This window comes from Penicillium griseofulvum, assembly GCF_001561935.1.
Source record: "Penicillium griseofulvum strain PG3 chromosome Unknown contig_79, whole genome shotgun sequence".
NCBI lineage: Eukaryota > Fungi > Ascomycota > Eurotiomycetes > Eurotiales > Aspergillaceae > Penicillium > Penicillium griseofulvum.
The window spans coordinates 955354-967234 of record NW_024467420.1 but is presented as its reverse complement, the minus strand read 5'-3'; the positions used below and the strand labels follow the sequence as shown (position 1 = coordinate 967234).

The following is an 11881-nucleotide window of genomic DNA, read 5'->3' as shown; positions in this document are numbered from 1 at the left end:
AGAAAAGAACAGTATACCCCTCAAGTATAATTGCATTTTAACCAATTAGAATGGCCAAGAAATTCGTGACCAGAGGGTATTCGGCACGCCATCACGGCCCACTGTGATGCTATAACAAAGTCCCGAGTGACGCACGCGGGGTTCAATGTTTTTGAAGATACTTGATATAAATATAAAGAACCTCCTTGTAGATAGTATTTTGTCTTTAGCTTCTAGCTTCCAAAATGTCTTCTCAAACATCAGATGCAAAGCCTCGCAAGTCGCTCATCCTCAATGCCTTTGTGGAAATGTGTACGTCTTCCATTTAACATGTGATAACCCCAATATCTAACTATACGTACAGGCAGCGGCCATCAATCGCCAGGACTATGGCGACACCCCGAAGATGAGTCGCATCGCTTCAATGATGTTGACCACTGGGTTGAGTTAGCACAATTACTCGAGTCGGCCAAATTCCATGGCATTTTTATCGCAGATGTTCTTGGTAAGTAGGCCAGTACGGGTTCATTCTAGGGGAGAAATCTGACTATAAATCTCCAGGAGGATACGATGTCTATAAAGGACCCAGAAACCTCGATCCTGCAGTGATCTCAGGTGCTCAGTGGCCAGTGAACGAGCCATTGGCTGTTGTTCCCGCTATGGCGGCAGCTACGAAGAATATTGGATTTGGAGTGACGGTCACAACAACCTACGAACAGCCATATCATCTTGCAAGACGACTATCTACAGTCGATCATCTTACCAAAGGACGGTATGTACATCTAGTAACCGTTGGGAGAACACGTCGCTAATGATCATCCTTTGAAGCCTGGGATGGAATGTGAGCAACACACTAAACTTACGAACACGACTCCGAAAGAAATAGAAACTGACAATATCCCCAGGTCGTAACAGGATACCTCGACTCCGCCGCCCGTAATATGGGCCAAGCCGAACAGCCACATGTTAAGCCTCACATTTCACCACATTTCTATGCCACTACTGACAAAAGCCTAGCACGACGACCGCTACCTCCTCGCCGAAGAATACATCAAAGTCACCTACAAGCTATGGGAGTCCTCCTGGCGCCAAGACGCCGTAACCCTCGACCGCGAGCGTGGCATCTACACCGACCCAGCAGGCGTGCGTCAAATCAACCACGTTGGTAAATACTTCAACGTGCCTGGACCTCACCTCTGTCAACCCAGTCCACAGCGCACACCAGTCATCCTCCAAGCCGGTACTTCAAAAGCAGGCAAAACCTTCGCTGCGCAACATGCCGAGGCTATCTTCGTGGCGGGACACAGCCCAGCCGTAGTAGCGAAGAACGTGAAGGAGATTCGAGAGCTTGCACAGAGCCAGTATGGACGTGATCCGCGAAGTATTAAATTCCTCGCACTTCTTTGCCCTATTCTCGGTAAGACCGAGGAGGAGGCAGTGGAGAAGTTTAAGTATTTCCGCAGTCTGGGGTCTATTGATGGAGCGCTTGCGTTGTTCGGTGGGTGGACGGGGATTGATTTGGATACGTATGGAGATGATGAGGAGCTGCGACATGTTGAGAGTAATGCTATCCGGTATGTGACAACACTTTCTTTCACCGTGACATCGACTGACTCGTTCTGTATAGATCTGCTGTCGAGGGCTGGTCCAAGGCAACACCTGAAGTGGCTAAATGGACAAAAGCCACTGTTGGTCAGCACATCACCGTTGGAGGTCTGGGTGCGACTCCTGTCGGTACAGCAGCTCAAGTTGCCGATAGCATGGAGCGGTGGGTAGAAGAAGCTGACGTGGATGGGTTTAATCTGGTGAGTTGGATTTCTTGAAACTTGTATATCTCATTTAACATTATTCAGGCATATGCAATCAAGCCCGGCTCCTTCAAGGATATCATTGATCTCCTTATCCCCGAGCTCCGCAAGCGAGGTCTGTTCTGGGATGATTATGCCGTGCCCAAGGGAACATACCGTGAGAATTTATATGCGCAGCCAGGCCAGTCGGGACCACATGCAGACCACCCTGCTTCTAAGTATCGATGGAATGCTGGTGTGGATGCTTCGGATGCTAGGATTCCAGATAACTGAAATATTTACAGAATTTGAATAATTAGAACAATCAATTTTTAGACTATCCGTAGATCGCTAGCAAGGCTCACACAGAACCTGTTCTATGGACGCCAAGAAAATGCAAATTTTGTACACAATCGTAAACAACTAAGTCAACATATCATCGAGGCGCTCACCAAGCACCTTTTCAATCTGCTTAACCCATCTGCGGACTTCTCTCTCAACACTCTCATCCTCGTCTTCCATAAGCTCACTGATGTAAGGCAGCATCTCAGGCAGAAGTGCCAGCCACTCCTCACCAAGCTGCTCTGTAAGTGCCTGTTCGGCCTTGAGGGCTGCGAGACGGGTGTGGGGGCTGTCACCACCGGCAGAGCGGGCGTTGGGCGCAGAGGAGGGGCGGAGGTATTTCATCAGGGCGGAGTTCAGCTCCTTGTGGTTATCTGTCGAGTCGGCTGCGATGGCCAGTTCTGTAATTGTGGGAACAACGTCGGCAATGACCATGTTGGAGGTGGTAGTGCTGGTTGCGTGGGCCAGCTGGGCGATCAGAGGACCGGAAATGCTGGCGAGGTGGGAGGGGCTTTGCCAGAATTCTGCATTAGATGTTAGTGGCTGTAGGAAGCTTATATTGGGCGTGGAGGAGAAACGTACCATCCTGGTCATGTTCGAAGGACTTGCGGAGCATCCGAAGAGCAGCCAACCAGAGGGACTTCTGGGGTTTGGAGGGGCTCGATGTGCTCAGGACACTGACAACGTTCTCCAACACGTAGCTGGAGTACCCGGTGACAATTGACTGGAGAAGGTGTTAGCGAGAAAGATCAATGCATAAAGAATTGTGAGGAAACAAACCTGGAGAGTACCGAAGAAGACCTCAAGGAACTTGTAGAAAGTCGTGAGACGCGAAGTTTGAGCCTGGTCGTCCTTGGGGGCGCCGGTAGTGGCCCACTCGACGAACTTGAGGAAGATGGGCCGGAACGTGCTGTCGTTCAGCTTGTAGATCATCTTGATTGTGACGTCGTTGAGCGCCGCTTCAGCCTCATCAATGGCAGTCGATTCGAAGATTGCCTTGTCACCAAGAGCGATCTGCTCACGGCGAAGATCAAAGGCCTTGAAGATAATCTTCGTAAGGACGTTGATATTCTTAGAAATGGTCGACTTAGGGTGCTTCTCAACAGCAATCGTGACAACTTCCAATAGTTCGTTTACAGCAATTGGGCCAGCCTGGACGGCGTGTTGCCAATTGCGATCGACGGCGCCGAGAGTTGCGGCCACATCCACCTTGCGGGCCATCAGCCGCAGGGACTCCTGGCGGCTTTCATCACTGCTCTCCTCGATGTCCGCATTAGCAGACTTGAAGGACAGAAGGAGCATCTTGTCCAGATGACCAGCTGAGATCATGAATGGCAGGTGGACGAAGAGGGCAGAGAAGAGGGTGAATACGGCGTCGTGGAGTCGCGAGTTCTCCTTGCCAGCAGCAAGACTCAATTCGAGCAATTCCAACGAACGCTTGAGTGTATCCGGAAGGGCAGGAATCATGGCTTGACCCAGCACCTCGGCCATAGAGGCCAGGCACAGGATACCCATGTAGCGAATGCGGTCATCGGGTTGACCGAGACAAGATTCACTGGCAACAACTCTAGCCGCAGCAATAACCTTGGACGGGTCCTTACGACCGTACTTGTCGGTGATGCGGTCAATGCACGAAACAGCAGCATGCTTGAGCAGCGTATCGGGAGATGACTCAACAATGCCAACCAGGGTGGGCAGGAAGTCGAGAACACGGATCTGCGATAGGTTGTCACGCTCGGGGTTCTGGCGGAGGCGGGTTTCAAGCAAACGAAGAACCTTGCGTCGAAGCTCGTCATTGGGACCCTGGAGGAGAACCTCAATGGTATCTAGGAAGTCGACGAGGGACAGAGTGCTGAACAGAGCACCGAGAACGTCACCACAAGCCTGGCTGACGGGCTTCATACTTTGCACAGCCTCGCCGATGCTCAGAACCTGAGTTAGGACCCGAGAGAAGCAAGCGCGGGACTGATCAGCAACTTGGTCGTCCGACTCGAAAGCAGTCTCAAGCTTGGCCTTGAGAGAGGAGTGTTTGAACAAGTGAGCAAGATCACGCAGGAGATCAACGCAGATGCTCTGAGCGTCACGTCCATCGTCGCTACCAATTCCAAGAAGAACCTGGGAGATACCTGGCTTTGTCTTGAGAGAATCGCTGACCAAGTTCAAGTATTTGCTGTAGGTAGTAAGCTCCACAACAGGCGTAGTATCTGAGACCAGACCGGTCATCAGTGTGAGGACATCCTTGTTGGTAGAGTATCGGTTAGCGAGCATTGCCAGGACAGCGAACAAGAAGTCCTGTGTTCCAAGCTTGCTAATTAAGGCGTGGAAGAGTCTCAGACGGCGATGCGAGGGGATATGCTCGAAGGCTGCAGTGAAACTGAGCAGCAACTCGGAAGTTCCGGAGACAACATCCCTCTTCTGGTTACGCAGAGATTGGATGAGGGCAGGGACAACTTGGTCGATGGTCTGGTCAATAACGGAAACAGAGTAATCATCGTCCTTGCGGAGAACAGTAGTGCCCATGAACGTGAAGATCGGCATAACGCTGTGAAGAACCAACTCGGGCGCAATGACAGAGAGACTCCCCACAAGAAGAAGAGCTCCGTTCTGAACCTGCGGACTGTCAGTCGTTCGCACACAGTCCACCACTAGGTCGGCCCTGATGACGGATGTATCGAACTGCGGCTTAGCAGATCCCTTCGATTTGTTCACAATAGCCAAGAGACTTCCCAAAGTCAAGCTGAGGAGATAGCTCATGCCAGACTGGATCTGAGACTTGAAATGATGAAGAGCAGCGAGAGTCTGGAACAATCCATCTGCAAGCTCGGGGTGAGTTTCTGGGGAGGAGCTATCTACGATCTCCAAGATAAATGTCATCTTGTCCATCAGCTTGCTCAGCTCTGCCTCATCCTTAACGGTCATGGCAACCATGTTGTTCTGGCTAGTACGTCTCCGCTTCGGTGCAGGGCCAATAGACTCAACATCAGTAATAGACACAGGAATCTTCTGAACGAATTGCTGAAGAACAGCACCGGGAAGCTCGACAGTGCGAAGAACATCTCGGCAGTTGTTTGCCAAAGAAGTGGCATTAGCTGAACCGTCAAGGGAGATGTCGAGCAACTTCTCGGATGCGGCCAATTGACGGTCTTCGGGGATCTTAGCCCAGATCTGTTTGATTTGACCAAAGCAGGCGGCAACAAAGGTCGGGCGCAAGTTATCGCCAAAGCTGACATTGGAGAGAAGAACATCAACGGCGTCCTGGTCTTTGGCTGTGACAATACCAGCAATCAAATGCTCTGTCTCAGATGCCACAATGCGCTCCTTGCCGCAAATCTCCTCAACTTCCTTCTCGTTCAAGCGACGCCAATCCTCGAGCATTGGGAGAAGCTCACGGGTCAGGGTTGCAGAAGAGACCTTCTCCACACTGTTGACCAACTTCAGCAAGCTAATCTTGGGTGCGAAGACTGGCATCTTAACGACATGGGAGCAGAGGAAAGTAAAGAGACTGAGGCGGAGAGACTTCTTGAGCTCGGATGCACCCGAAGCTTCAGATAGGACGTTACCCCGTAGGGTAGCTTCCACCATTCTACCAACATGATTAGGGTCAAGGATAGACTCCTCCAACCCCGGAAGCAATGCCCGCTCTAGTACTTTTTGCGAATCCTTGGTGGTGAGCCATGCGACACTCGTAGATTGCTTACCCTTGCCGTAGATCGTGTCGTGGGCCCATGGCGTCGAGCTGTCACTAGCCTTGGTGTTCTTTTTGTACAAAGATCCGATGATAGCCAAGACACCAGCGGTCTCACGGCGAATCCGTTCGGAAGGATCAGAGAGGGCTACAAACAGGAATGGCAACAGTGTCTGAGGATCAAAGTCTGCGGGTGCCGATGAAAGGACGGATGAAACGACATTCAAAGCAGCAATCTTTGTTCCAATGGGGTAGTGGCCAGCGACAACTCTGATAAAGAAGGACAAATATTGAGGTGCCTTGATCGCCTGGGACTTGCCCAAGATTGGCAAATTGGCGAAAAGCTCGATCTTGTCCTCAGAGTCCACTGCCAACGCGAAAACACGTACCAGATTATCAAATTCGATGATAGACTGCTTGGAGAGGAACGAGTATGGGAACAAAGGCTCCTTAGTCAAAGACTCCAGAGCTGGCGTAAAGGCGTCCACCTGGGGCTGATCGTCTGCATCGATCATATCCACATCTTCGATAGCCTGTGCTGCAACGGGGATCTCGACAACGGTTTGAAGGTTGTGTTCCAGCGCCGAGATATTGAACGAAGATTCAGTCAGTGTCTTCTGGAAAACGGGCTGAAGGGTTTCCGATCGGTTGAATCCTTGGACCAGCTCAGCGAGCTGCGTTTGGGCTTCCAAAGACATTTTGCGGGTCTCATCTGAGTTGGAGGCTGCTTCGAGGACTAGACGCATAGCCTTGGCAATCTCGCTCTCGCCAAGCATCTTACGTTCAAAGACCGAGGCCAGAATTGCAAGGCGAACATTGTCCTGCTTGTTAAGATCAGTCAAGCAGCCGGCAATGATCCCAAGCAATAAGTTAGATGTCTGATATTGGCTCGCAATTTCGGAGAGTTGCCCGATAGGGTTTTCGAGGCGCAAGATGCCCTTGAAGACCTTCTTTGGGATTGTAAAATCAGGCTTCTGCTGTGCAAGGACTGAAAGGCAAATCAGACCAGATAGTTTTGTATCTTCTGTCCAGGAACCCACAACACTCTCCATTAGGCCATCGCTAACTTCGCTCGAGAGGAAGGCCTTCTGTGCCAGTACAACACAGATCATATAGCAGCCGACAATCAATTCCGAGACCTTTTTCATTGTGAAGGCATTGCTGAGTACCGGCAAAACCCGCAAAAGGATATCTTCATGCTTTTGCTTCTCGGTTTCTCTTCTACCTGCGCGAGCGCCGTCCAGCATTGTTGCGACGGCCTCTGTAACAATACCGGCCCAGAAAGCGAGTAGTGCATGGCTTTGGGCCTGCTGCCTACAAACCTTCAGGACGTATTCATTCAATTCAGAAAAGAAAGGCTTGTTCGTCGCTGCGCTGTGAACAAGTGGGTGTCTTGGTGGATTAATGAGACCGTTCTTATATGGAGTAAGGACTTTGAATGTTGGCGTAAGAGTTTCCGGAAGGATAGATAGAAGGTTCAAGAAGAGTGGTGTCGTGTGATAAGGCAAGAACGTAAATAATACGGCGGTGGTGTTGAACTCATGGATCCTGCCAAATCAGTTAGCCACCCCAATCAATTATCTTTTTACCCCTCCCAAATCTCTCTCACCTAAACCTTCTCACAAGCCAGTCCACAGCCTTTACTGCAGGACTCAACTGTAGTCTACCACCAACTAGAGCCAGAAAAGCTTCAACCGCAGTATCCAACTCCTTATTCTGAGCCACATTCATCTGACTGCGATCCTCCGATTTGCTTTGCTCACTGAAGATTGTGCGATCAAACTCTCCAAATCGAGGGTCCAACGAGCATAACTCCCGGAATCCGTCATAACAAATCTCGAAGATCGCATCAAAGTCTTGACTGCCCGCGACCTTTGGGTCGAAGATAAGAGACTGTGAGTGTGAGATTCGTTGCGCCTTAAGGTCAAGCTCGTGTGTCGACTTGGCCGCAATTTGCGACAGCTGCGCGGCGAGAGACGAAGCCATCGTGAAGTCTCTTTTGGCGGGCTGCTCCGCGGACTTTTTGATTTTCGTTCTTTTGTTTCAGTTCTCACACAATTGCGCAGTGACACATATCCCTAAGACTCTCGACTGTGCCTTTCGTCTTTCTATGCGAACCGAGGGGGAGACGATTCAAATAATTTGAGGTAAATCTTCAGCTTTGTTTAACTGGTTCGAGTGAACGGTTGACTTTTTTTTTTGCCAGACAGACCGACCGCCTATCGGGGAATCGTTCTTCCGGGTTATCAGACCGCGGCGCGACTCGATAAGAAAGATCGAGCCACCACGATGGACTCACCTGGGTCTCAGGTTAGTTGGCATTCACTTACACCTTATTAGATGGGAATACAGACTAACAAGAAATAAAGGGTGTCCCGCAATTCTCCAGCTTCCGACCTCCCCCTACTTCTCTTCCGGCCGCCTCTACCGGCTCGGAACATGACCGTCACCAGCGTCGCTCGGGCCATCGTCAGCGCGCAGACCGGAACGAGCCTCCGCGCTCTCGTCGCCATGAAAGCCGCTCGGATGGTAGCCGTAAGAAGGTGAAGATCGAAGAAAGTCAGGATGGCCCGCCTGGCGAAGCAATTGACGATGTAAACCTTGCAAACGATGGTGCAAATAAAGGATTCGTCTTCGACAGCATCGGCGATCGCCACAATGCACGTTACGGCGTGGATCGCTACGAGGTCCCTACGTACCGTCGCGATGGCGATGGGTTCGTACTTGGCATCCCCGGCCAGCGCATTGACTACAAAACGCGATATGATCAAGGTCCCCTTCTCATTCTTCGCCCTGATTCATTTGGAACCTCTGCAGTCAAGCCCCTCTCCGCCGAAACCCTGACTGCTTTGTCCACGAATCTTCCTTTTCGGGTGCGGTCTGCTATTAATGCCCACTTTACTTCGGAACCCCAACATTCACAAAATTTCATACCAACAACAATCACGTCGTCTAAACCCGGGCTTGCGCCAAGTGTCGACTTGGGTGACGAACCTCCGTCATATCGCTCCATCGATATGCCTCAGTCCGAAAATGAAGTTGCTGGAGATTTCGATGCCAGCACCATCACTCGGCTTGCTCTCGAAGCTGAGATCTTGAATCGCAATGCCAGGTTAAACCGTGCAGTGGTGCAACAACCCAATGATATCCAAGCATGGATCCGTCTTGCTGAGCATCAAGACCTTGCTGTGACTGCCGACCACACCTCCCGTCACGGTGATGTACAACATGTACAACTTGTGGCGAGAGCCAAGCTGTATGTGTATGAAAAAGCTCTCAAGGCTAACGCAAAAAATCCTGAACGTGACCACCTTGTACTGGCCCGTATGGAAGAGGGTGCGAAAGTCTGGGATTCTACCAAACTCGCATTGGAATGGGATGAGGTCCTTCGCCATAACTCCCAGTTTATCTCCGTGTGGATTAAGTATCTTGACTACTGTCAGACTGATAGTCGGGATTTCAGCTTTGACAATTGCTTTATGACTTATGTCTACTGCTTAAAGATCCATTCAAGTGTCGGATTTGGACCGCAGAGGACTATTATCAGAGCATACTTGCTCCTCCGGTTGACTATGTTTCTTCGAGAATCGGGGCATGTAGAGCTTGCTGTCGGTATATGGCAGGCGGTGCTCGAATTTACATGTTTCCGGCCACCACATCTAAAGGGGAAGCAAGAGGACGCCCTAATTGAATTCAAAAAGCTATGGGCGCCTGAGCACAGCCGGATTGGAGAGCCTCTTTGGAAACCATGGAACAGTGGAGTAACTTCCCGTGCTCCTGTCAACAACGATGTTTATGCTTCTGAGGCGAATATCCAAGACTTGTTCAAAAGCTGGGTACCTGCAGAAAGAGAGCGGATGTTCAAAAGTCGTATGCCGTCACATACTTTGGATGAATCAACAGAGAAGGATGGTTTCCGAGTGGTTCTTCTTGAAGATTGCGCGCAGATACTGCCATTCTTCTGGGATCTAAACGAAGGCCTTGGTTCCCTGATTGATGGCTTCTTGTATTTCTGCCATTTGCCTCATTTGACATTGCCTGCGAATATGCATACTACCCGACTGTGGACTGGTGATAATTTCCTACGAAACGAATACATGGACGATCCTCAAAACACGATCGCGGATTGGATCCATTTTCAAAAACATGCCTCAACGACCACCATTGAGCCGTTTGCATTCCCTCACCATACCTTCATTCACACCACCGATACTCTTTATGCCGACCCAAAGATGTGGTTCTCTTCTCTGACGAAGTGGGCTGCAACCACTTCTCATTCTTCTTGTGTCATCGATTCTGAATTTGTAATCCTGACTCTTCACGCCCTTGTCGACCTTGTCCCAGACAGCCAATTTGCTGAATACGCTATTGCAGTGACATTCGCGTGTGACAAGGATCGAGGCAAGAAGTACGGAAAACGACTGTTGAAGGAGCGATCATCAAACCTGAGACTTTACAATGCCGTTGCGCTCATGTATTGGCGCACTGGCGATAGTGATACCGCTCACAATGTGTGGTCAACTGCTTTGTCCATGAGCCAGAATTTCGATCCTCGCGAGCTCACTGACTCCGCACTCCTATGGAACTCGTGGATTTGGGAAATGCTTTACATCGGGAGAAGGGATCGAGCATCATACCTGTTACAGGCTATGCCTTACAATAAAGTCCACTTGGCGTCGTACCTCGCAGCTGATAAGGTTAAAATGAATCAGCCCGATTTTCTCAGGGTCAAGAAGGCAAGTTTTCATCGGTTGATCTCAGTGAACACATGCTAACTCTATTCACAGTGCTTGTTTGTGGGTCAGACGAATGCCTTGAAGTTTAAGAAAATGCAAGCATATGTAGTTTACGTCGACTGCTATGCGATCGCCCTCTATCTCACGGGCGAGCCACTTGCAGAAGTCCTCGATATCTACAATGACGCAGTCACCTCCCTTCGACTCGTGGCCAATGACAATGCCAGGGTGATCGGTGGAGAATTGCTACACCAAGCCCGAGCCCGCATCATGTACTACTACGTGCAGAGGCAGAGTGGCCAATTTAAACCTGCTGAGCTACGAACTGTGCTCCTCGATAGCCTGGAATGGTGGCCTCACAACACTATGTTCTTATCGTTGTTTAAATGGAACGAAGCTCGCCTGCAGCTCACCGACCGGACCCGCGATATCTACGATGTCACCATTGGGGCAAGGGCCAGGGCCTCCCGGGATCTACAGGGGCCTACACCAATCCATCGTGTCCCCGTCACCACCCACCTGTTCAGTATCTACGCCGAGATGGGTCGCCCCGTCATGCTCGGCTCGACCCCGCATTCGATTCGGGCGGCCTTCGAGCGAGCGATCGGTGATGCCACCGTCATCCCTATCGGGCGGACCCCTACCCGTATGAGTCCCTTCGAGCTAGCAAGCTCGACCTCCGCACAGCAGAACCTCACCATCTGGAAGCTGTACATTCTCTACGAACTGTACGCGGAGTACAACGTCGGCCGCGCCCGCCAGGTCTTCTTCCGGGCTCTGCGCGCCTGCCCATGGTCGAAGGAGCTGTACCTGCTTGCCTTCGAGCACATGCGGGCGGACTTGATCAACCGCCTGCCCCCATCCCGCTTCGCCCAGGCCGGGGGGATCACCCCTCTGGGCTTCGACTCTGGAGAGCTTAAAGCTCTGTACTTTGAGATGCTGCGCCGTGGACTTCGTGTCCACTACCACGTGGAGGGCATGTTGGCCCAGTAGGCCAAGGGGGGCCGAGAGGAGAAAGAGGAGGACGGGGAGAGAACAGTGGGGAATACCATGATGACCAGTAGGCCAAGGGGGGCCGAGGGGAGGAAGAGGAGGAAGGGGAGGGAACAGTGGGGAATACCATGATAGCCAGGTGAAAGGGGTGTTCTCAGATCCCCTCCACCTGGATGTGAGAGTAATGTCAGTTGTTTACAAGTATTCCGTGCTCTGTAGTTGTAGTTCTAGCGATGGTTCTGTAGTTGTAGCGAGGTAGAAGCAAGAGTCCCGCTCAATATCTGATGGCGGGTTAGCAGCGTAACAACCTAGAGCCCCGTCTTAGTCTCTCGTGGTGCACCCGTATATTTAAGGTATGG

The 11881-nt window shown here is 51.0% G+C and overlaps 3 protein-coding genes across 3 annotated transcripts; 2 read left to right on the top strand and 1 right to left on the bottom strand.

The window, feature by feature from the left end:
* Nucleotides 1-224: 224 nt before the first annotated feature.
* Nucleotides 225-2060, top strand: PGRI_003050 (LLM class flavin-dependent oxidoreductase; the record flags this gene model as incomplete). The annotated part of the gene is made up of 7 exons (XM_040788018.1): nt 225-291; nt 344-484; nt 541-751; nt 808-820; nt 997-1553; nt 1607-1784; nt 1833-2060. 7 exons carry the CDS (start codon nt 225-227, stop codon nt 2058-2060), a joined length of 1395 nt encoding a protein of 464 aa, XP_040651790.1.
* Nucleotides 2061-2189: 129 nt separating this feature from the next.
* utp10 (snoRNA-binding rRNA-processing protein UTP10) lies at nt 2190-7779 on the bottom strand (the record flags this gene model as incomplete). The annotated part of the gene is made up of 4 exons (XM_040788017.1): nt 2190-2632; nt 2691-2832; nt 2889-7341; nt 7403-7779. 4 exons carry the CDS (start codon nt 7777-7779, stop codon nt 2190-2192), a joined length of 5415 nt encoding a protein of 1804 aa, XP_040651789.1.
* Nucleotides 7780-8082: 303 nt separating this feature from the next.
* PGRI_003030 (uncharacterized protein) lies at nt 8083-11522 on the top strand (the record flags this gene model as incomplete). The annotated part of the gene is made up of 3 exons (XM_040788016.1): nt 8083-8103; nt 8163-10520; nt 10581-11522. The coding sequence occupies 3 exons, from the start codon at nt 8083-8085 to the stop codon at nt 11520-11522; spliced, it is 3321 nt and encodes a 1106-aa protein (XP_040651788.1).
* Between the last annotated feature and the right edge of the window lie 359 nt (nt 11523-11881).